Raw genomic sequence first — 24,577 nt, forward strand, 5'->3', positions numbered from 1 at the left:
CAATTGCCTACTGTCTGCTTGACCCAACTCTGCTGCACGTTTGCTTTAATGACATAAAGTAAAACTAAAAATAATAACAGCATATCTCCTAGACCTACTCCCATAAACCGTCCCTAAAGAGACACTTGAAAATGGTACAGTTCCGGCAATGAAAACGAGATCCATTACCGGAGCCGAAGAAGAAGAAAGAAATAGAGAGCGAGCAGAGGAGAAAGGGAGAAGAAGTGGCGGACGCCGGCGGAGGCTGTGGAGGCCGGTAGTAGCCGCAGCCCTCTACCATCAAAGTTCATTGCTCAATGTAAAATAGAAATTTGGTTATTGAAGCCTTTTATTCATTATAATTTATTACATGTTTTATTGTATTTCAAAAATAATTAAATAAAAAAAGAAAAAAGGGTTGGTATTAATGATGTTAATATTAATGACATTTATGTAAAGTTTTCTATTCCTATGAGGATGCTGCAGAATTTTTTGGATGGCCATTATTAAAGTTCATTATTTAATATACAATAAAAAATAGAAGTATTATATTTATTATAATTCATTATATTATTATATTATGTTTGAAAAATAATTGGAATGGGGAGAAAAATTGTATCCCTCATATCTCGCAGGGTTTGTACTAATGATGAGTTATTTTGCACAGAGGCCCAGCTTGTGCAGATTCTTTGCTTTTGTATCTCTGGACACCAATATTGATGATAGGAGTTTTTGCTCGCTGCATTAAAGTTTACTATTTAATTTGCAACAGAAATGTGGATACTGAAGCCTTGTATTTGTTATAATGATAGAATTTTTTGCTCGATCACTATTAAAGTTTATTACTATTTAATATATACAAAATATTTAAATATTAAACTTTTTTATTTATTATAATTAGTTATATTATAATATTATATTCAAAAAATAATTGAAAAAAAGAAAATATCATATTCTATGCATGGCGCAAGAGTAATATTAATGATTAGAGTTTCAGCATCCAGGAGGTTCGGTTTTATAGAGGTCTCATGTTTGTCATGTGGATGCTGGTATTAATGGCATGATATTAATAATAAAACTTTTATCTGACCATTATTAAAGTTTATTATTAAAAAAAAAAAAGGGGATATTGAAGCTTTTATACTCCGTTTCAAAAATAATTAGAAAAAGAAAAAATAAATTGTATCCTTCACGTCACACGGATTCTATGCTAGCTGCCAAAAGCCAGTTACAAAGGCTCGAGCTCATCATGCTATCCGAGCTGCCATTAGCATCTGGCGAATTAGGATTGGCGGCATAAACGATTCCCATACAGAAGTTCCCAAGTGGATTCGGACCCGTCAGCTTCGTGAGCTGATCACACCAATTTCATGCTCCGATTCCGACACCGACCCTGTCGCATGCCGGTATACACGTGCTCTCCGGCATGCTAACCGGACTGCCATAACCGTGGTCATTCCAGGTCCTCCCTTCCAACCGTATTCCTGTTCAGATCGTGCCACGTGTCGCAAGTGACGTACCAGATCCAACAAATCACCTGCCATCTTCTTCCTTCCCCAGGTGTTATATAGGAGAACCTCACCCATCCATCCATCCATCATCCATCATCCATCATCGAGCGATGGCTTCTAACCCGATGGTGTACCTCGACGTAACGATCAACGGGGTCCCGGCGGGGAGGATCGTGATCGAGCTGTTCGCCGACGTGACGCCGAAGACGGCGGAGAACTTCCGGGCGCTGTGCACTGGGGAGAAGGGGCTCGGGCGGTCGGGGAAGCCGCTCCACTACAAGGGGTGCCCCTTCCACCGGGTGATCCCGGGGTTCGTGTCTCAGGGCGGTGACTTCACCGCGGGCAACGGGACCGGGGGGAGTCCATCTACGGGGGCAAGTTCGCGGACGAGAACTTCGTGAAGAAGCACACGGGGCCCGGGGTGGTGTCCATGGCCAACTCCGGGCCCAACACCAACGGCTCCCAGTTCTTCATCTGCACCACCAAGACCCCCTGGCTCGACGGAAGGCACGTCGTCTTCGGCCATGTCGTCGACGGGATGGACGTCGTCAGAGCCATGGAGGAGGTGGGCTCTCAGGGGGGCAGGACCTCCGAGCCCGTCGCCATCGCCGACTGCGGCCAGCTCTCTTAGGCCAAACGCTCGTTCGTCGGCGGGCGCCTTTACCTGTCTTCTTCAGTTCTCTATCGAATAACGGGGATTAATGGTGTGTCTGAATCCTCATGCACTCTGAATGTCTCTTTCCCAACATCTGGATGGAGGGGTTTGTTTCGATCCGTTCGATCTATGCCATGCTCCATCTTTTGTTGAATCTATGCTTTTATGCATTAATAATAAAACTTGGATTTTATCAACGTAATGCGGCATTTTCGCCCCCCTTCTCTTTGATTTGTTGATGGCCATCCATGAGTGGGTATTAGGTACGTACTGCTTCGGATTTGATATGCTGATCTAAAAAATTAGTTTTACCTCCATGCAGGAAAACTTCTTTTCTCAGTGTAACGAGACTTGGCTCGACCATCAGCTCGAAGATGACTTCGAGAAGCTTTTTTTTTTTTTTTTTTTGTGGCTATAAAATGCTTCTTATGGCTTCGTTGGAAAAAGAAGTTGAATACATGAGATGCTATGAGTAAAAAATTTGGGAAGGATCTCGGTGGATCATTTATTCTCCTGTTGTCGTTTCTTTTCATCCATTTGGAAGCTGTGTGCGCGTCTTCATCAAAAAAAAGAAACTGTGTGCGCGTCCCTTGGAGTGCTACATCCTCAATTCATCTTTGATTGTATAGCTTGGAGAAAACGAAATTTCTCAAAATTTTCTCAATCAATTATCTTGATGTTGGTAGCTGCTATGTGTTGGGTGTGTTGGAGAGAGAGAAACTTTCGGATATTCCATAATCAGCAGGCTTCCATTACTGCTGCCGCTTCTGAGAGGCTCTCAATCTTCGATTTCTGGTCAAATTTGTGTCAAATTTGTGCAAGCAGGAGCTTTTGGTGGAATTCGGAAAAATCTGGGCAAAAATCAAAGATCTCAAGGAGAAGATGCTTGATGTGTCCCAGATGTGTCGCTGTAGCTCTTGTCCTCTCAATGGCTGCAGGGTTGTGCTAGGTTCCTCCTCATAGATGAAAAGAAAGAGAGACTGAGAAGGATTGAGCAAATTGTTTGGGCTGGTTGCAAACACAGTGAAGATGCAATGCTCCTGAATTTTTCTTGTAGTATCAGTCACATTTCAAGGGAGCTCCTTTGTTATGTCTCACTTTGGTTCAGATTCATGTTCTGGAAAAATACCCCGTTTCCCGGAGTGTTCATGTCTCTTAGCTGTTTGGCCTTTTCTCCCTTCTAGTTGATGCTGTCCATCTTGGTTTTATCCACTATCTTTGCTGTCCTCCCTATTAAGTAGTAGTATCAGAATTACAGAACTACTCTTCAGGATATCTGTTGTAAATATTCTGCTATAAACATTGTTCTTGCAATAAAATTCTTGGGTGGCTTGTTTCAGCCTCTCTTTAGTTCAAAAAAAAAAAAGATTTTTGTGGCTTCTGCAATGCAACTTATCTATTGATACTTTCTTTCTCAAAAATTGAGTAACCAAAGCTAACTATTCTTTTTTTTGTATTGGAAAAATAAAATCAAATGGTATTGTTTCCTTTCATATATGCCACACAAGGAGAAAGAATATGGGATCACACATATGATTTGCCACTTGCCTTTGGAGAGGAACTATATAACAATCCAGGACCTCACCCAAGAAGGTTAGCCAAAAGGTATTTTTTGGATTTCTTAACCTTCTATAAGTACCCAAGATCTCTCCGATGAATAACCGATGTAGAACTAAACACATGCCCAAACGAGTGCTTACATAGTCATCCCGTTTAAGCTCTTATATCGTCGTTGGGGTCAAAATCCATTCAAATCTAATCACAAGCACTATGATCAACCCGTGGTCAGCCTCCATGAGCATGTGCTGCAGTGTTCCCTAGCCCATATAGGTTATGGGCCAGCCCGCTTTGATACCATTTGTAACAACTCTGGATCTAATCTAAAAAGATTAGCCGGAAAGTATTTTTTAGGTTTCTTAATCCTCCATAAGTACTCAAAATCTCTCCAACGAATAATCGATACGAGACTAAACACATATTCATACGAGTCTTCACAAACTCCTACAACGAGTTGAGAGAAATGGAACCTATTCCTCCACCACTAAGCAGATTGCTGAGATAGGCATGCATCTATTTGTCATATTAATATTATGCTCTAGCATGGTGAGAGAATTTTAATTTTATCCCGAACATCTAATTTTTTCATTGTTTGAAAAGTTAAAGAGATTTTGTATGGCCACATAGAAGGCTCTTTCTCCATATGAAGGGAGGGGTGGAATGGGTTGGTAGGGCAATAGCAAGCAAAGAATAGCTAAGGGGTGAAACCAGTTGGCTAGCTCCTATGTGGAGACGGTCGAAGATACGGAGAGAGAAGAAGGGTGGCTGCCGAGAATTGGGAGAGGAAATGATAGGTTAGAAGAGGGACAGATGGAGGGAAGGAGAGAAATGGTGGAAGAGGAGGGAGGTCAAATTTGGTTAGATGAAAGTCGGGGTTGAGTTAGGTTTTTGATACGAATTATTTACTACCAAATTATTTAATATTAGTAATACCCTAACCTATATATGTATCTCAACTTATTCGGTCTTGGGTTAAAGCTAAGATGGCTTCACCCTGCCCACAATCCTGAATTCTTGACTCGTGCATGGCCCAACACTTTTTACTATAAAATGAATAGCTATGCTCTCTTTCAAAAGTAGCTCCTCTTAAGTTGGTTATTGATCATGTTCGAGGAGAAGATAAGGTGGGTGCATGTATCAAAAAAAAAAAATTTGGTATAAAAAGAAAAAAAAAATTGCCTACTTGCTCGAACACCCTCCATGGACGATTGTAGCAACATATGCAGGGCAAGTGACATTGGAGAACAATAGATTTGCCACCAATATGCTTTGAAATAAATCCCATTTATCCATACATGGCATAAGTGCATTATACCTGAGATTATATCAACTGCAAGTATTTCCAACAAGAAGTGCAGTATATTAAAGAAGAAATAAGTGATAGACCACAATCAACGAGTTTACTTTATCTTAGGGTTGTGTGAATTTTTCTTTAATTTGAGCTGGGCGTTTCAACTAATTTGTTCTTATGCCGATCACCTTCATCTTCAAACAATAACTAAATATACAAAAAAATAATATGATCTTCAGATTTCTTATTTTTGCTAGGAATTGTAGCTAGCTACCTATACTTTTCCTGTTTTATCTACTTTGATTAAATCGCCCCCTACTCAAATCTCCTGTCATTAAATCTAAGCATGTCCAATCTCGAGAAATAAGTGATCGGTTGAGCACATGGATTTTTAACAAGAGATCTAAACTCAAATTTCTGCGCATGTTGTTATTATATGATGCTATAATGTTGTTGCTACACCATACCATTCTCATGGACAATTGTGGAGCTAATTCGTGCTAGCTTGATGGACCCAGGCTTATTTTTAGGCCTATGGGTTTGGGCCCAGGGCTACATTTCTGGTCCTATCATATAAACTGAGACAATTTTGAACCCCGAATGAGGCTTGATGGAATGTATAAAAAGATCAATTAGCCTACGTCTTCTTTTGCAGACAAGTTCTCTCTTCGTCATGGAAATTAATTGACTAGAACGCTGCGAACATTTCTCCATTCTAGACGGCTGCCTTCTTTGTGCATGACTCTTACCAAGAACTGGAGTTGGATTTGTTGTTGGGGAAAGCATGTCCTGCTCCTGCTTCCTGGAGGAGGTTCGGGGCTGGTCTAGATCCCCACCGATGCGTTATGCGGCCATTAGAGCGTCATGCACAGCTTACCAGGTTTGGTTGGCCAGAAATGGTCGTATTTTTGGTGATATCAGTCTGTCCCCGTGGTTTGTGATGGAGCGGGCTCGGGCTCGGGCACAGGCAGCGGAGTTCCTTCACGTAGACTCAGACTATGGACCTTTGACAGCTTGGGACACCTGGGGCCCTCACTCTGCTTCGGCAGCTCCTCATGTGGTGTTTTTCACCTGGGAGCCCCCACCCCCGAGCTTCCTCAAGGTCAATTTTGATGGCTCAGTCCAGGATGGAGGTAGGAGGGAAGGAGCTGGGTTTGTCATCAGGGGCCCGGATTCCAGCACGGTGGCAGCAGGAGGCTGTCAGATCTTCGACATCTCGGTCCCAGGGGCAGAGCTGCGAGCGGCTTGGATGGGGTTGCGATATGCGCGATCCGTTCTTCGGGCGAGCTCCATCATCCTGGAGGGAGACTCGGCCACTGTGATCAGTTGGATCCGGAAGGGCCCTTATAGCGATAGGGGAGTTCATCCATTGCTCCGGGATATATGGTTGATGGTGAGGGAGGGGGTACTCTTTCGAGCTGGGCATGTATATCGGGAGGCCAATGGGGCGGCAGACTGGGTGGCGGAGTATGTTGCGTGCCACTCAGGTGGCTCTCTATGGGTTGGTGAGGATGATTTGCCTGGTGTATTCCGGGATATTTTGTATGCAGACTCTTCTAGGTGTATTCGTACCCGTATTGTATGAAACACCGGTTTTAGCACAAAAAAAAAAAAGAAGCATGTCCTGCTCTATCTTCAGTTTTATAAAAACCAAGGAAAGTGCACCATGTCTCTTTTCCTTATAAACATTAAAATTGTGGAGCCAGAATATGGTGGATGCCATTTTTAGATGGCTCTTTCTTCCTCTCCTCATTCGCCTTAGGTTCTATGTGCTTCTTTATGAGATTGTCTTTGTATCAATCAAGCATCTTAATGCTAAATAACAATATGTTACACAATACAAAAAAAGCTACTAGATTTCAGGCTAGATTCTCCAAAGTATTCCGCAATTGATTTATCCTAAAAGGAGTTTGATTTTGAAATCCATTATAATTATTTCATCTTCCTTTTATAATAAAAAATTAAAAAAAATATCTAAAGCATCTCGACAAGAGGCTTAGTGAGTCAGCAAAGTAAGGTTTCCATGCTGTATCAAATAATAAAAAAAAAAGTAAGGTCTACATGCGTATAATAAACGCAACACCTAGAACTGCAAAATAGTGGTCCGAAGTCTTTGACGTTAGAAGACCACAATTTTGGAAAAAGAATCGAATATAGTCCTTGAGTGGACGGGATCCCCGCCAGGTCTCCAGCCCACTCCTTTTTGGATTCTCCTTCCACGTTTCCTATAAATCCACGTTGAAACCGACCACCCTCCTCTGACCGCCTGCCAAAGGAGAGAGAGTTAGCGAGCGAGCGAGCGAAAGAGAGAGCGGCGATGGGAACGGTTTCGGCATGGGCGAAACCCGGCACATGGGCCTTGGACGCCGAGGAGCACGAGGCCGCCACGGAGCCCCGGAAAGAAGACAAGGGCTACGACTCCTCCGACTCCGCCTCCGCCTCCCACCACCATCACCAGCCTTCCGCAGACTTTCCCTCCCTCGACGCCGCCTCCAAGATCTCCAAGAAGAAGAAGTCCCAGCGCCTCTCCCTCGCCGAGTTCACCACCGGCAGCGCCGTCACCCATGGCGCCGGTCGCCTCCGGACCTCCTCCTCCTCCAAGGGCCTTACCACCGACGATCCCCTCGTCCTCCCCAGGGCCCCGCGCGAGCGCTCCGCCGAGGATCTCGAGCGCTACTCCTCCCGCGGCTTCGGCTACTCGTCCTACGGCGGTGGCGTGGGCGGCCGCGGCCGGATCTCTGGCGACGACTCCAATTCCCGCTGGGGCTCCTCTAGGGTTTCGGACGAGCCGAGGAGGGGCGTCTATGGGGGGGAAGGTTCTGGATCTAATAGGGATCTTGGCCCTTCTCGTGCCGACGAGATAGATGATTGGGGCGCGGCCAAGAAATCGGCGGCGCCGGAGAGGAGGGACAGGGGAGGGGTGTTTTTCGATTCCCATTCACGGGCCGACGAGTCGGATAGCTGGATCTCCAGCAAGAGCGCTGCACGGCCTTCCGATGGAAGGAGGACGAACGGAGGGGGTTTCGACGGTCCTAGAGAGAGGAGGGGTGGGTTTGATAAGTTCAACAGGGAGGGATCGAACGGCGGGCCGGATTTGGATACGTGGGCGAAGAAAAGGGAGGAAGCGAGCAGCGGCGGGAGGCCGAGGCTCGTGTTGCAGCCCCGGTCGTTGCCGTTGGCCAACGGGAGAAACGAGGAGCTAAGCCGTGGAGAGCAGCCAAAGGGGCCTACTGAGAAGAGCAAGGGATCGAATCCCTTTGGAGGCGCCCGTCCACGGGAGGAGGTGCTGGCGGAAAAGGGGCAGGATTGGAAGAACATTGATGAGAAGCTGGAGGCTATGAAAATCCAGGAGGCACCACCTGAAAGGCCGTCATTTGGGAAGATGGGGAACGGAGCTGGTAGCTTGCCGGAGGATCGCACGGGAAGGAGTTGGAGGAAGGCAGATACAATTGATGCTACTCCTCTGCCAAGGTATGGTCTTTCAATTGAGTTTGCTCTTTTCGTGATCTTTTCCCCCATCAATTATTTCCAGCATTATGCATCATCCTTATCTAGTAGGTCGTTTTGCGGTTCTTGTATTTCCAAAGCTTTTGTTGAATTGACCTGCTATTGCTAGTCCTTGTTCAAACTACTGATATATTAGAAGAGATTTCTTCCCATTATGATTTGATTTATTTTTGTCTAGTTATGAGAATGGAACAAGTAGCTAGACTGAGCTTGATGTCATTTTTGTATTTCGTACCTCCAGCTATATAGTTATCCATATCTCTGAACCTTGAACTTATAATAAGTAATTCATATTGTTCATAGGGAATTCACTTTGTTATGCAAAATAATCGTTTGGAACAAATAATCTTGTAAATGATGCCATTGTTCATTTTTATTCCTTATATGATCAACATCTTCACCTCCATCTCTATCTATTTTGTACAAGGTACAGCCAAAAAAATGGCTTCTGTCAACTTAGTGACCTACAATAAGTCCACACTCCACAACTTTTTGGTTTCCATCTCTGGTGTTAAGATCAAATGCCAGAGCATCACTGTCATTGTTATCACCTTTGAAACCAATATCATCATCCTGCCATTAAACTAGTGTAAACCAATAGCTGGTTAGAATTTGAGGGGTTTTTGACTAGAAATCTATTCCAAGTTGGGGTTCTATTTTAGCAGTCGGTTTTGTAATATGCTTGTATAGATGAATATTGTAGACACACATGCAAACACACGCACACACAAATATACATATATTCACATGTATACATACATACATACATCCATATATAAGTCAGTTTTTATATATCCCAGATCTATGTGGTATTTGTTCCGTAGTCAGCCGATTGAAGAGGCATAACTTGATCTTATTTAAAAGACCAACCATGCAGCTGGGGACTTCTAAACCCCTCCACCACGAGCACAAGTAATATTTTGTGTATGTATGGTATCCGTGAGATATGTGTGTATGCATATATTTATGTATCTAGGCCTTTATTGCATAGGAATTTTGCATGGGGATTCCATCAGGTTTTAGTTGGATTTATTAAAAGGATAGACTGTATTTAGGTTTGTTTCAATTTTGCTAACTTGTCATTGGCTGAAGAACAAATTGTCGCAAGAAAGTGTGAATAAGAAAAAGTGTTGCATGCTAGTTAGTGGGGTTGTGGAGACAAGTTAATGCAATGTGTGAATGGTATCCTCATCCAGTTAGCGTTCAAAATTAAGTTCAAAGTGGTGTATTAATGGGGTTAGATGATTCTTCAGATCTGGAATCTAATTTTGATTTTTTGTATAGCCAGACTTTATAATGATTGGAGCTTTGAAGGATTGTAGCATGTGATCTCAGTATCTTCTTGGCCATATTATGTATGATTCTGGGTGCCTCAGTGTGACAAATCTTCTTATGTATTAAATGTACCAAATGCGCTTTCTTGACTAAATTATCATGGTCTGGTAATGCTCAAATAAGATCAGGACATGTGGAGGGTAAGATGCTAGCTTTCCTTGATGAAACTTATAGGAAATAATCTGGAAATATTTGCAATAATGCTGAGGATGGAGGTTAATAGGACTGATTGCAGAACGTGGAGCGACGAAGGTGATGCCAAATTATTAAGGAAAGGCTTGGTTGTTATAATTATGGTTATTTTGGTGAAGGATCTTTTATGTTCACATCCAAGGCCCAAGCAGTGATTGTTGGCTTGACCTACTGGTTAATCATCTCCCTGGCTCCACAGCAGTTTTTCTTTTTTTTAATCATTTAATTTTATTCTAGTTTCACTTCTGGATCACCATCTTTCAAGAACAGTTTGTACTAGTTATATCAACTCTAATTGTATAAACTGCATTGCTATTTGTTCTCTCCCTCTTTTAAACAACATTGCAAAGCGGAGTTTTGAAGAAGTCATTCAATAAGAAGGGTGCTTACGAATAACCCTTAACCATAATGAATCATATCCAAACCATCCATATCCACTTGTTTATTTCTTTAATTTCATTTCATATTTATTTTACTTCTCTTTTATCAGTCCAATCATTTGGCCCAGTCGTATCGCTATTTTCATGTGGAGCATTGTTTGTTTGCTGAATATATCTGCAATTTTCCAATGCAGGACAGAGAAAGATGAAATGTTACCAGAAAACTAAGTAATCGCCGGAACTTTGGCAGAGCTGACCTCATAACTATCAATCAATCTTAAGATGATGGGGCATTCTGCAGTTACAGTTTCTATTATTTGTGGCTTTCGACTTTATATTGTGGTAACCCTCGAAAGACTAAGGCAGTTTTGGTAGGCATTTTGATTCGTATCTTAGTAGGCTGGCATGTAATGGAGAGCGACAGTATAGCATTTGGTTTCCTCCCTCCGCCTTTGCTCCTCTATACCTTGCTTAGATTATTTGAGATTTTTTTTTCCTTTTTTTTATTATTTTTTTTATAGATGATTGTACTGCTATTACTTCTTGAAGGAAATTTACTGCTCCTAAAGTCTGTTTTGGCTGGTATTCCCATTTTGAATAGGCTTCGTTTTCAAGGATTGTTTGTGCTAAACTAGTTTTATTAGCCTAAAATTTTGTTGTGCTACATGTATAATTGAAGCAACATCATTGGGTTTTTATAGATGCAAGGGTTGCAAGCACGCATCAAATGCAACAAAATATAGCTCCTGTAAGTTCATAATACTTTCCTGAATTCTGGCGAGTTTTGAACTGGAATAAAAGCCTAATAAAACTTATTAATGATTGTGCTAGTGCAGCTGATAAATCTTGAGATGCTCCTTCTTGCATCATAGTGGTGTAATGGCGGCACGTATTTAAGTTTCGCCCAACATTTTTCCTCCGCTGTGTAATGTTTTAAAATCTAGGGATATTTTGAAGCGATGCTTGGTTTCGCGGGCTTAAACTACACGCTTACTGGCCATTTGGGTTTTTTGGTAGAGTACTTTTTAGCAAAAAGCTACCTTTGTAAGAAATCTGTTATGAACTTTAAAGGATCAGTGACAGGTAGGTAGCCAGGTTAATTGTTTGTGGGTTTCTGAATTCTTGTAGCAGTGCCCCATGGTTGACCTTATTAAAAGGAAAGGCTTGTTTACATGAGTAATTTGATGATATGTTCGTCGTTGCCAAGAAAGTATGGAAGCCTGATAGCCATGGCCCGTGAGGTCGTTGTAGGTGCGGCCTTATAGCTTGCATGCGAACTCTTTGTTGTGTTACTGGAGTACCTCGAATGCCGGTGTTTTAGGCTACCATTTGAGCCCAATGGCTACAGCCGAAAATTGCTTTGATGCCGCCTTGTGCTGGACTTTCTCCTTTATTCCTCTTTCACGTGTGAGTGCGAGGCATTCCACTTGGGATAAATGGGTGCCATGTTATGTCGCTAAACCTACGCATAATCATATGAGTGCTGAAATGGAAGTGTCTGCCCATCCAATTACCCTAGCTATATTGCTGCTAAAGATTAAAACTTTTATTTCAGCGAGAGTGGAGGTAGAAATAGATCTGTTCACGAGCCAGATGGGTCATCGGATTTGCTTAAAAGCCTGAAGCCTTTCGCAAAGGCTTGGGTATGGATTTTAAATCCGACGGGCCGGCCGGCCCTGAAATATGAGTTCTTCCGTTGTTTGGATCGGACTTAGGTTTAGATCAGCCCAGTCTTAGCTTGGCCCGGCCTAGATTTAAAAAAGTGGGTATGCATGTATGTATGTATGTATGTATTATAAGTGGTTGGTTCGAATGGTTTGAAGAATCGTTTGCTTGATTAATTGAAAAGAGGTGGCTAAGGTTCTTCAGCCGCTGCCTTCATCTCCCTCCGTCTCTTCTCTCTCTCGATTCTTCCATGGAAGTGGAGAATGTCGCTCCTTATAGCTTCAATCTCCCACTACCTACATTCCTCGCTCCGAAATCGGAACCAATGGCTCTAAAAGCCGATCAAGATCTCGAAATGCTCAAATCGGCAGCTCTCAGCAGTGCTTATCCCTCGCTGTCAGTGCTCCAAATTGAGCTCGCTGGAGATCTTTCAGTGGCAGCCTCCAAGTTCAAACAATGACGGTCGGAGCTCATCTAGATTCCAAAGCTTTCAAAGCTACGGCAGCGGATGCTTCACCCTCTTCGGTGGTTATTGAAGATCATTCGGATTGTCACAGCCTCGAATTGACGACGATAGAGTTTGGATCAACTGCTCTTGCGGATGGGCGGCGGTGGAATACCGAGACTCGGTCCCAAGCCCGAAACCCAAGTACCAGACTCTACCCTAAGAAATAGGCCTAGAGGCTAGGCTGAGAAGGGCTTGGGCCTGATTAATTTTAGTTACATCTTGAGTTGAGCCTGGCTCGAACCTGGGCTGAGCCACTTGATGATCAAGTCTAGGTAGAACAAAGGAGGATGGAGTTGGCTGTTGGTTCTAATGCTGCAAATCTGTCTTTCAAACGAAGTGCATCAACTGTTAGGACAACCAATTGCTTCCAAGTGGATGACTGTGCGGTTGGGAGCCCATAAAATTTCCATTGTTAACACCATCCTCTATAACCAATTAGTTGCTAGGCATAATCTTTATTATTACAGAGCAATTTGATCTAGTTGTGCCTATGTGCTATTTGATAATCTATCCATGTCGAAATCCCACAGGTTGTCTTTCATGTTCATCATCGGTTAATACACACACACACACACACACACACACACACACACACACTCTTTGTTTGAAAAAAGAGAGCAAAATCAGGCAGTTCAGTTAATATTTTTGTAAAGATAAATTTGGGTTTATTATACCAATTTATTGTAAATGTATCTGTGAGAAGTTCAGCTCATATTCAGAATAATACAATAATTTAATAAAGCAGCAATATAGTTTTAGCAGTATAAATATAAAATATTGATATTTTAAATTTTATCTGATATTTTATAATTTTTTATTAAAATTGATAATCTAATATTATTAAGTTAGGAAATTTAATAAATACAATATATATTGTAGGGGCATATAATAGAAATATAATATATACAAGTATTAACCAACTATAAATTTATTTATTAAAAAGTCAGCTCCCGCGCGCACGCCAAGAGTTTGAAATCTCATGCCCTAAATTTCCTAATGATCGTTGAACGCCTCATGCTCACCTCAAATCTCGATAAACGAGAAACCACCTCCTCCTTCCATCCATCTCTCATGGTGAGGGAGGAGAGGACAACAGAGACGTTTGTGAAGCTGAGGCGTTACTCCAACATTGAGGAGGAGATGGTGCAGCTCCTTCATATTATTTTACAGACATTATTTAAATGTCATCAGTTATCCTTCATCATTAAAATGTTGCTATTTATTTATTTTTTTACCACCAAAGAATTTACATATTTTTAAATACTAGTAAATATTAAAAAATACTATAAAAAATAATTTTTAGTGGTTTATAAAAAAAACGTTGCCAATTAATCAACGATATAAATTTGCGACATTATGTCGATATTTGATAAAAATTTTGTTAAAAATGCTGGCAGTATTTTTTTAAAAAAAAATTCCGTTGTATTTTTTTACATGGGTAAACTTTTTTTTGTTTTTGTGTTGAGAGAGGAGGCATGAAAAGTTCAGCAGCAATATATTTATTCGGGCGACCAAAGCCATTAATGTTTTTCCCTATGTGATCGCGGCCATCCATGCTTCGCGTTGTAAAATGTATTCCTGTGTTTGGATCATGTACTGCTGAGCTTGGTCGGTGGACAGGGTTGAGGAGAGTCGGTTGACGGCAGGAAGCGACGAGAGTAACCCAAGCATTTATAGCCTGACTTGTAGATGGGAAGAGAGGCCCATTCCATTGCTGCTGCAACCACCATCATCGTCGTGTAAATGCTCCCAACTTCCACCGTCAAAGCATTCAACGAATGAGAATCTAATGCTGAGACTAAGTGAGCCGCTCGCTTTTCCTCCGCACGGGCACTTGCGCTTTCACCTGCCTCGCAATCTCTTTCCTTCTTCTTCCTAATGCCATTTGAAGGTCGGGTGCAGTGGGTGTCAGATCTCATTCAATGAAGCCATCTCCCTATCTTGTCCATGCGAACGGATTAAGATAGCTGATGTTCACGGGTACACGGCCGTCGTATTAATGCAATACAGTAATGCAATACAGTGTATTCCTTCTTGGAAATTTGGGATGGATTGACGGATGGGAAACATAAGCTCCGCCAAAGAAGCAGCGGTGGTGAAGAAAGAGGTAGAGGAACGTCAACTTCATTATCCTTGCGAAGTGAGAACGGCTTTTCTTCTTTCCGCATGCAGGCCGACGATATCAAAGATGGCTGGGGGTTATTTGAGTACGCAGCACTGAGGGCAGATCATCTACGGCTCAAGCCAGTGGCAAATTCCTCCAAGCGAGTTATTTTTGATGGACGAGAAGGAATAGAAGAAATTTGCTTTCCGTTGAAAGTTTAACATCCCTGGTGTACTTATAACAACCCAGGACCTCACCCAAAATGGCTAGCCGGAAGGTATTATTTGGGTTCCTTAATCCTGTATAGGTACCCAAGATTTACCCAGCGAATAACCGATGTGAGACTAAACACACGCCCGCACGGATCCTCACATACTCCCCCCGTTCAAACCCTGACGTTCTCATCAGGCTAAGAGTTCAAATCTATTCAAATCTAATCACAAACACCATGATTGGCCCATGGTCAGCCCCAATGGATCATGCTGCAGTGTCCCCTAGTCCACATAGGTTATGGGCCGGGTCCGCTCTGATACCATTTGTAACAACCCAGGACCTCACCCAAAATGGCTAGCCGGAAGGTATTATTTGGGTTCCTTGATCCTGTATAGGTACCCAAGATTTACCCAACGAATAACCGATGTGAGACTAAACATACGCCCGCACGGGTCCTCATAGTACTGTAGGCAAGATATCATATTAAGAGGCCCACCAATGCACACTTTGCTCTTCCGTTCTCAAAATCGTAAGTTGCCCTCCTTCTAAACTTCCAAAGCCTCACCGTTATAATTGGAGTTGGATTTCACCTCTAATATAATTACTGGAAGCATTATAAATTGCCTGAGAGAAGCAATCAGCGTACTTCGACATCCTTAGATTTATAAGTTCAAATTATGGTTTAAATGGCCCTATAAAACATTGATTAATTCATTGAAATAATAATAATCATCAAACCAATTGTTTTGCTACCTAGAGCAAGAAAGACGTCGTATAGGAAAATCATGGCTTCCAAAGAAATGCTCATCAACAGCTAGTCGATCAGTATGCGATTTATCTTGCTTCCGAAGGCTACGTATAATAGATCCGAAGTGGTTTTGACCACTCCAAATTGATTTATGAGAGTAATCCTGAATTGCCTCTCCCATGGACAAATGTGATGGCGAGTAGTTAAAAACGACGTGGCTTTTAAATGTTTTAGGCCAGTTGGAAGGTAGCGTTATCTGGAAATCACTAGCCACGGATCCAAGGTCCATAAATGGCGCATTTCTCTCTGGTTTTATTTCCTCGTCCATGGAAACAATGTGGGGAGCTCATGCTATTGAGGGACCTCAGTAATCTTGCCTTTCTCATCAACGAGATTGCTGCACGATGGAGGCAAATCGTGGAACGCTTCTGTGCGGCCATCTGATGCCCTCGCACATCATGAAGCAAAACCATGGCTCTCCAAGACAAGCAGGACAGCAGCTTTCCTAGAATTTGATAGCAGTTCGAAGTTCTGGAGATACTCGTGCTTCTCATCTCAGATCTTCGGGTATTAATGTTCGGATCCAGTGAGTTCAGTGCGGATCGGACTGTGGGATCGATCCATGTTGACACCTTGATCCGTTTTTATGCACTGCCTGATCTGTGAGGATACATTGATCCAAGCAGGACAGCTTGGAATGGAACTGTTTATTCTTCTCAATTGCACCATTCACTCAAGTGTAGATATGCTGTAGCCAAACATGTTTTCGCTCCTCGTGTGTAAACTAAATTATATTTACGTGGGGAAGTAAATGCAGTCATATCTGAAGATAAAAAAAACTCCTATAATGGGGAAAGACGAACTTTTGACTGACTTCGCTGTAGAAGATCTGCCTTCGCCGCCGAGTATATCAAATCTCAAAAAGCCCCAACGCAAAGGGGAAGCCCCTCCACGACAATATCGCCAGTTGAGGGGGGCAGTTGGAAGCACACGAACCTCATTTATTATTTCACTCTCGGATCCTCCCATTTTATATTCGCCACGCTACTCCGCAGCATCCCCACCTCCCACCATCCCTCGCTTCTCTACTCCCTAACCAAAACCCCTTTCCCACCTCTCTCTCTCCCCTTCTTCTTCCTGGCAGTAGATTGTGATCTTTAGCTCATTCGCTTCCAGATCCTCACTTTCTCATTCTTGTAACTCGCATTCCTCCGATGAGTCGCCCGAAGGATTTTTCATGGGTATTGGCAGCTATAGCTGCCATGTTTATAGGAGGGGATTTGAGAGTAGGCGCAGATACAATGGTGACCGGGAGCGTCTTCTGCGACCAATGCAAAGATGGCCATTGGAGCCTCTTCGACTATCCTCTCGATGGTACCGTAAAATAAATCCCACCATTCTCTCCCCAGCTACTGTATATAAGATAAATTAAAGTTCATGTTGTTATGTTCTTAAGAACAAGTTGTTACTGCTTCAAAACAAAATCAGGAGCGAAGGTGGCGGTGACGTGCGGAGGAGCGGACGGCCAAATGACAGCGTACAAAGAAGACAGCACCAACTGGCTGGGCTGCTACACGGTGAGATTCGAGGGGAACCCGGACCTGAGCGGCTGCTACGCGCGGGTGGTGGGGGGGCCGGAAGGGTGCGGCGCCGGGGCCGGGCCGGCGCGGGGTCTGACCCTCATGTTCCGGATGTTTGGAATGGCCATGTACACGGTGGACCCGCTGCTGTCCCAGCCGCCGCAGCCCATGGGATTCTGCCCGCGCGATTCGGCCCCTCCCTCGTCGCCGACGCCGATGCTGCCCCGGCTCCCGCCGCCGCCACCTGTGCCCCGACGGCCACCGGGTCTCCCCTCCTTGGAGGCCTCCGCCTGCTCCTACGAGTACGATCACCTGTCTCCCCCATTCTCTCCTTCTCTCCATCACCAACAAATAGTTCTACATTGAATCTTCGCTTAAATTTTTTTGGATATTTATATAGAGCTATCGGATTGGGACAAATGGTATCAAAACAAATTCTGCCAATAGCCTACGTAGACTAAGAAAATAATCTAGTATGAGTTCATAGAGGCTGACTGTGTACCGACCGTGATGCTTGTGATGCTTGTGATTAAATTTGAATAGATTTAAACTCTTAATTTGACAAAAACATCAGAGCTTGAAAAGAAAAAAAAATGTAAGGACCGTGTGGACATGTGTTTGGTCTTAGATCGGTTATTCGTTGAAGAGATCTTGAATGTTTATATATGATCGAAGAACACGAAAAAAAATATTTAAGTTGTTATATATTGATTTAGGGGAGAGGGATTAGCCGTTGGGTTGGACCAGGCAGCCGGGAATTACGCCGCTCCATGCCTGACATTACCGACGTTCTGCATGTGCGTCGCCTGGCCCGCTGGTAAAGAAGGGCGTGTCAGGCATTGAGTGGTTCTTGGTAGGGTAGGGAAAGGCAGAAACACATCTCAGTTGTGACCACTTTTTTATTGAATCAATGTCCGAACCGAGCATTTGGGCTTCCATCCTCTTCCAATTATTGGTTAAGAATTTTGCTTTCAGGGGAGTAGCCATGCTGCCGACCATTTTAACCAGTAGTAGCAACGTTTTATTAGGAGACATTGCATAAGCTGAAAACCCCTCAATGGTCCTAGAATTCGACATTAGTTTGCTTAATTTTTTGCTTTGCGATGAACAGTGTTAATATTAAGATTCAATATTAGGATGTTTTTCCTAATCTTTGGATCGCTACTAATTTGCGAACACTGATTGCTAGTAAATGGATGATGCCACAATTCAAGTGCTACTGGAAGGTGGTGAGCCCACAGACGAGGGTCGCCATGGCTTTTGGACCTATCGCCGCCGGGAGGTACGGGATGAACATGACCCTGTGGGAAGGACTCCAAGGGAGGGGAGACCTCTACAGGACGCTGCTTAGAGAAGGGACTGCAGCTCTTCTCAACTCGTATGATAGCTTGAGCTTCTTCTACCCCACACTTGGTGTGATAGACCACATGAACCGGGCCTTGCTTGGGTCCTCTAGGCAGGCTCTCACTACGGCATTAAGGTTCAGAAGGGCCAACTCCGGTGCATATGGCCCTGGAAACGTCACCTGCAATTTTAACCCATGTTCGTAAAATGAGTTTTATTCAATTGAATTCTCTACCGATATGCATGAATTTCTCATGATGTTGTTGTGGCCTTGGATTTGATTTCACCTTACACATGATATGTAACTGATACTTATGAGTCAAAGTGCTTAATATATTTATTCGAGCGGGTTGGGAAAAGTATTTAATTTCTTATAATTTCCTATCATTTGTGTCCCTGCCTACTTTTTCTTTTCTTTTTTATGTGTGTATTCATTACACTAGTTATATTGCAGGTGCAAGAGAACAAGCTTGCTGTATATTCAGGAAAAGGATATTTATCGAAGTCAATAAAATTAGAAGGCCCAATCCAAATATCCAGTTCATTGGAATGCAAAAGTAGACATAAGTTTGCCCGCTACAACTCTAGCTAAGGACATAAATGGTCCACATAAGTTCCAAGTTAAAGTTACCCAAGTAAGCTTGCCAAAATTATTGCTCTAACTTGAAATTGACTAACTCATATTTGATACAATCATCTCAAGCTTGTATTCGTCCAACCTCGGTCTAAGCAAAGCATGCTTAAAATGGCCATCATTGATCATAGCTGATTAGTAGACATGCCAAGTAAATAAAATAAATCAATTTGATTTCTCAAGATATATAAATCCTTCTCCAACTTGATAAAAGCTCAGGTCAGACAATCTTACCACGACCTAGTCTATAAACTTTTAATTTTTAAGTTGACCCATAGACCACCGCCGTGTCCGTATAACTTCTGAATCAAAATTATTATTCATTGTCATAATGTCATGACAAACTATATCAATCAACAAATTAATATATTTTTAGGAGCTTTTCTTAATCATACTGTATACATCATGCTTGTTGTTATTATGGTTGAAATAATATATAATGTTTGACTAAACCAGACTATAACAGCATTATATTTTTGAGCTGGGAGACAACATAAGGTTTAATGCGTACATTATTTCCATCTACTCACATAAAAATAATATTTAAATTCTTGAATAACTATAGTGTGAAATAAGGCCTTCCATAACATTATACATTGTCACTAAAACTTGGGGACTGTGTATGATCACCAAGTCCATATATCATATGTCGATGAAGAAACGCATGTTATGTGATCCTCAAAATATCCATACATATGCAGGCACACAAAATTACAAAGATACATACACAGATGCCATGCATGCAGAGCATCCACACATTAGAATATTATTTTCAGAATTCTTACTGTCTATTTAATGGAACGAAGTACCCTTATCTTGTAAATTAACAATAAAAATATAATACGGTGAGCCCCGGAGGAACCATTTATTTATTCGTCTAAGTACGACTCCGAACCTTGAATAGGCATGGCATCGACCTCCTAATCCCCTTACTATTGGAACAGGTATAATTAGATCTCTCCAACTCCACTGCAAAAGTTCCACCTACCGTAATCTAATCTCCTTTAAATCCCATGCTCCTCTCGCATGTGTTGAATTCCAAGCAAGAAGTAATGGAGTTCCTCGCCTCCCTCATCCTCTCCCTCTCCTTCTCATCTCTCCTCCTCTCACCACCAGCACAAGCCACCGCTCCATCTGGCACAATCAAGAGGACCACGAAGCAGCAAATCCTTGCGAGCATCCCTCCAGGCACACAAGAAAACCCAGTTCCCTTCATCACCTCCCCCTCCGGCAAGTACGCCGCGTACCTCCTCCGCCGGGAGACCGCCCCCGGTGCTGGAGGCTTCGGCAGCGACTTCTGCTACATCCAGGTTCAGGACACGAGCACCGAGCAGAGCATGTGGGAGTCGGAGTGCGCCCCCGTGAGCACTGCCAACACCTGCGCCCTCGTGTTCGACGACAACGGGCTGGAGGTCTTCGACGGGAGCAACTCGGCCTGGGCCACGGACGACGCAGAGTCTGCCGATGAGAATTTCTTGGAGACTCTGGAGCTGGTGGACGAGGGAGACATGTGGCTCCGAGACAAGAAAGGAGAGCTGGCATGGAAGGCAAGCGAGGAGCCGCGTGCCAACCAGAGGTGCGGGCTGCCCGGGTCGCCCGGGCTGGCCCCGGCGAGGCCTCCATTCGCCGCTCCAATTGGCGGCGATGACAACCTTCCTTTCGGGCAGCAGCAGCAGGGGAAGCCCATGGCTGGGGTGAGCCAGACCTTCGGGTTCGACAGCAATCCACTGGCGGACAGCACCCCTTATGATAGCGGGTGCTCCAGAGGTGTCCAATACTGGCTTGGAACGGGAGGGGGTGTACTCCTTGCTCATCTGGTCTCCGCTCTTGTCTTCTGAAAGGGTACGTGTGTTCTTGTGATGGTAGGTGCCTCCAAAAGTTGTGTGGCGAGCAAATGGCTTCCTTCATATGGTGCCTTATTTGTTGTTTCGCTGTATTCCTTGAGCAAATGATTTAAGCTGTCCATCGAGTAATACCAATATTATTCTGAACTGTTGCCTCCGCTTATCTGAGCACAAATTTCTTGCAACCTAACATACATCCAAGCTCAGGCCCAAGCCTCTCTTAACCCTATCCTTACATGGATATTGTTGAAAATATTACAGAAAAAAACAGCCATAAGTTTATAAAATTTCGAACCGACTCGACTCAGGTCCTTAAGATAAATCTTTCCGCCATCGCGTCTTGGTCCTAGAGCGGCTTGTTATGATCCCGGAGATGTATTATACTTGAAACATTTTGCAACAAATGTTTCCTTGACCTATCTGTTATATTTAATTTGTGCTAATTATGGCTGTGATTGGATGGAACTTTGGTGCTCTTCCAAGTTGAAGAATTAATTAGTGAAGTTAATTAGCAAAGGTATATGCTGTGATTTTAGAGTTGTATTTGGAATCTAGGTTTATCCTGTCTTAAGACGGTATGTATGAACAGTGATCATAGAATGCGATGAAACAGGGCTCCAATGTTGGTGAAATAATTGAATGTTCAGAAAGTTTTTACCAAAATATACTTTCAAAGATATATTGAAGTAGTGTTTATCTTGATTGCAACTTATTCTTTTGTTTTTTTATGAAGTATATTAATTCGAAAATTAAACTCTATGGAAGAAACATGGAGGCTATATGTGTGCCAGATTTGGACATTGAAAGATGAAAAGAATCAGATGGTGTACTTAGTATTAGAGTTACGGTTCATGCACATTTCAAGTTTAGGTATACAAGTGTAAGCGAGCGCAATCAAAATTTCATTCAAATTGTAACAAAAGAAATTTGAGTCTCTCAGTGAAATAAGGGATTTGCAGTCTGCACCTTTATCTGCCAAAATTTCTCGTCATGGTACATATTGATGAAAGCAGATTGGAAAAAAAAAAAAAAAACAGCTCTCTGTCACTCTATTTGGGTAAAAAATTGCACCGTTTCTTGTTCATTTGATCGTGGAATGATGCAGAGAGTTTTGGGTCTACAAGCTGAGGAAGGTTCACCTGCCGCAGAAATCTGTTGTTCGTAAGCTGGCCTACAGGGAAGGTGCCTTCTCAGTCTATAACTCTATATGCTTGTCTTCGTTCTCAGACTTCTGATAAAATTTAAGTTGTGTGTCAGTTCAAGAATGAGTGCCTATGATTGCAAGCTTAGACTGATGTTTTAAATTCTCAGCAAGCTTCACCTTCTTCCTTGCCTCGCCTTGGTTTGGTAAGGCTAATCTGTCCATCATTTACCTGGCCATTCTTCACTGACATTGTCTTGTTGTGGTCTTGTTCAGTTCTTAATGTTACTGATCTGTTGGTATTCTGACAACAGCATGGAATATCTCTAGAGGAGCCCTTCCTCCTAATTTTCTTGGGAGAGGAGAAGAGTAAATATTATTCAACTCGTATTGGCTTGTTGAGATGCAAATTAAAATATTTAGAATATGCTTTAGCTGTCAAGGGGACGTCACCCTGCGACAGTCGGTGAACCTTGTGGTGTCCTTGTGTCCTTCCCTTGGCTTTAATTCGAACCCTCGGTCTTTTGTTTTGTTTTGATTTTTTTTTTTTGCTGAAGTCTTTTGGTTTTTTTCGCTGTCCCAAATTGGAAGCAGGCCTTGGACGCTTGCTAAGTTACTATGAAGCCCAATCATGCTTCCTCTCTGAATGTTTGATTCAATTCCAGATTCATTTTTGTTTTGTTTGGAATTGGATTATAGATAGACCATACCCGATTTGAAAGATCCGTTGGATCAGAAATTTTAGCTGTGGACAAGATCTGACTCGATTTGATCTTCAATTAGGTTAGATTTGGGTTCAACATTAGAACTGAACAAAAAATCAGAAAGGAAGAAATTTTACTGATGGATTCAATCTAACCTGACCTAAAGGCAATTTTGGTTCGCTTTCCAAAGGACGTGCTTGACCTGAATAGCCCGATATTCCCGTAGCATCCATTGCATGTCGCGCAAAAGCGGGTGCTCCACCCCCTCCCGTCTCTCCACCTGAAAGCAATCAATCAAGACAGCAGAATCCCTTTCCAGAATGATCTCATTTGCCTCTAGCACATATCTCGCATGGGATGGCCCCGTCCATGCGGCCCTGAGCTTCGCCCTAAATGCCGAGGTCTCAAAGGAACGACATCCCCCCGCAGCAATCAGCCTGGCGCTGTGGTCTCTGATCACAAAGCCACTCCTGCCCAATCTCCACTGGCAGGTATACTCCCATCGAAATTCACCTTAAGATGGCCAGGCGGTGGGGGCTCCCAAGAGACAAGAACAAACCTGGACGCCATGATAGTGGAGGGGGGGGTCCTAGATGTCCCTAGCCATCATCGGTGAATCCAACTCAAACGACTCAATGACCTCCACTGCCTGATGGAAAGCCCGCTCAACAACAAACCTCAAGAGGAGCCTCCTACCCTCAAAGACTCTGGTCTTTCTGTCCAGCCAAATATGATAAGCCAAGTAAACTGCAGCAATGCCCCACCCAACAGTGCTCGATGATCGCACAGTGGCTCTCACCTGCTGAGGAAAGTCCTCTATCGCAAAACCGGATCCCAAAAGGGGAAACGATGCCCCCCTCCAGACCTGGGCTGCCCGAGGGCACTCAAACAAAATATGACTAACAATCTCCATCGAATCAGGGTAGTCCACATAGGTCGGCAAGCAGTCCCAGACCACCTTCCAAATGAATAGTGCTACTCGTGGATGAGCCCACAACCTCCAAATTCAGCTCCCATCACGATGCCTGGCCATCTCATTCCTCACCAAAACCTAGATATCCGCCAACCTCACCCTGGCAGACCCAGTCGCCGCCCAAACCAGCCTCTCTTGTTCACCCTGTGGTATCAGCATGGCAAGTACTCTCTCCGCAAACTGTGCCCCAAAAACCTTGCGAATCAAGGCCTCGTCCCACCGACCCCCTCCGGGAACCATCATATCGCAGACTCTGAGCCCAGCCAGTCTCTCAGAGTCAACCATCGTCGACATCCTATACAGCGGTAGCTCCGCCAGCCACCTATCTTCTAGAACATTGATGGACTACCCATCACCAACCACCCACCGAATCGTCGGTAGCACCATCTGGGCGGAGGAGCAAATCTCCAGCCAAATGCAAGAACAGTGTCGCCTAGCCCAAAGCTCCTCTGATCGAGTAGGCATCATACTTAGCCCTAATCAGGGCGCCCCACAGATTGTCTGGCTCTAGGATAAACTTGGCAGACCTCACGCCTCACCCTTAGTGATAGTACCCCCAGCCCACCATGTCTGAGCGGCTGACAAACAACCTCCCAAGCCATCAAATGAATGTTACTCCTACCATCTCGTGTGCCCCACATAAAATTTCTGAACAGCTACTCCATAGACCTCAGTAGGGACACAGGCATCTGTGAGCTTGCCAACAAGTATA

At 43.5% G+C, this 24,577-nt stretch overlaps 4 protein-coding genes across 4 annotated transcripts; all 4 read left to right on the top strand.

Annotated features, from left to right (window-relative positions):
- The first annotated feature begins 1,593 nt into the window (after positions 1-1,593).
- LOC103703857 (peptidyl-prolyl cis-trans isomerase) lies at positions 1,594-2,342 on the top strand. Its single transcript, XM_008786873.3, is given in 2 exon segments — positions 1,594-1,847; positions 1,850-2,342. Coding segments are annotated over 2 exon segments (519 nt in total). The 5' UTR covers positions 1,594-1,600; the 3' UTR covers positions 2,122-2,342.
- A 4,837-nt stretch (positions 2,343-7,179) lies between these two features.
- Positions 7,180-11,021, top strand: LOC120107532 (eukaryotic translation initiation factor 4B3-like). The gene is made up of 2 exons (XM_039120832.1): positions 7,180-8,464; positions 10,602-11,021. The coding sequence occupies exons 1-2, from the start codon at positions 7,311-7,313 to the stop codon at positions 10,633-10,635; spliced, it is 1,188 nt and encodes a 395-aa protein (XP_038976760.1). The 5' UTR covers positions 7,180-7,310; the 3' UTR covers positions 10,636-11,021.
- Positions 11,022-16,700: 5,679 nt separating this feature from the next.
- On the top strand, positions 16,701-18,798 carry LOC120107531. Its single transcript, XM_039120831.1, has 3 exons — positions 16,701-17,019; positions 17,134-17,527; positions 18,415-18,798. Exons 1-3 carry the CDS (start codon positions 16,860-16,862, stop codon positions 18,773-18,775), a joined length of 915 nt encoding a protein of 304 aa, XP_038976759.1. The 5' UTR covers positions 16,701-16,859; the 3' UTR covers positions 18,776-18,798.
- Positions 18,799-20,231: 1,433 nt separating this feature from the next.
- Positions 20,232-21,216, top strand: LOC120107534. The gene has a single exon (XM_039120846.1). The coding sequence runs from the start codon at positions 20,256-20,258 to the stop codon at positions 21,039-21,041; it is 786 nt and encodes a 261-aa protein (XP_038976774.1). The 5' UTR covers positions 20,232-20,255; the 3' UTR covers positions 21,042-21,216.
- The last annotated feature ends 3,361 nt before the right edge of the window (positions 21,217-24,577 follow it).

Source organism: Phoenix dactylifera, unplaced genomic scaffold, assembly GCF_009389715.1.
Source record: "Phoenix dactylifera cultivar Barhee BC4 unplaced genomic scaffold, palm_55x_up_171113_PBpolish2nd_filt_p 000893F, whole genome shotgun sequence".
Lineage (NCBI taxonomy): Eukaryota > Viridiplantae > Streptophyta > Magnoliopsida > Arecales > Arecaceae > Phoenix > Phoenix dactylifera.

What these genes read in the sequence shown, in the direction of transcription:
- LOC120107532 (XM_039120832.1), top strand. Translation starts at nt 7,311, where the DNA reads ATGGGAACGGTTTCGGCATGGGCGAAACCCGGCACATGGGCCTTGGAC. An exon ending in GATGCTACTCCTCTGCCAAG is followed by an intron (nt 8,465 to 10,601) that starts GTATGGTCTTTC and finishes TTTCCAATGCAG; the next exon opens with GACAGAGAAAGATGAAATGT.
- LOC120107531 (XM_039120831.1), top strand. Translation starts at nt 16,860, where the DNA reads ATGAGTCGCCCGAAGGATTTTTCATGGGTATTGGCAGCTATAGCTGCC. An exon ending in CTTCGACTATCCTCTCGATG is followed by an intron (nt 17,020 to 17,133) that starts GTACCGTAAAAT and finishes AAACAAAATCAG; the next exon opens with GAGCGAAGGTGGCGGTGACG. An exon ending in GCCTCCGCCTGCTCCTACGA is followed by an intron (nt 17,528 to 18,414) that starts GTACGATCACCT and finishes ACTGATTGCTAG; the next exon opens with TAAATGGATGATGCCACAAT.
- LOC120107534 (XM_039120846.1), top strand. Translation starts at nt 20,256, where the DNA reads ATGGAGTTCCTCGCCTCCCTCATCCTCTCCCTCTCCTTCTCATCTCTC.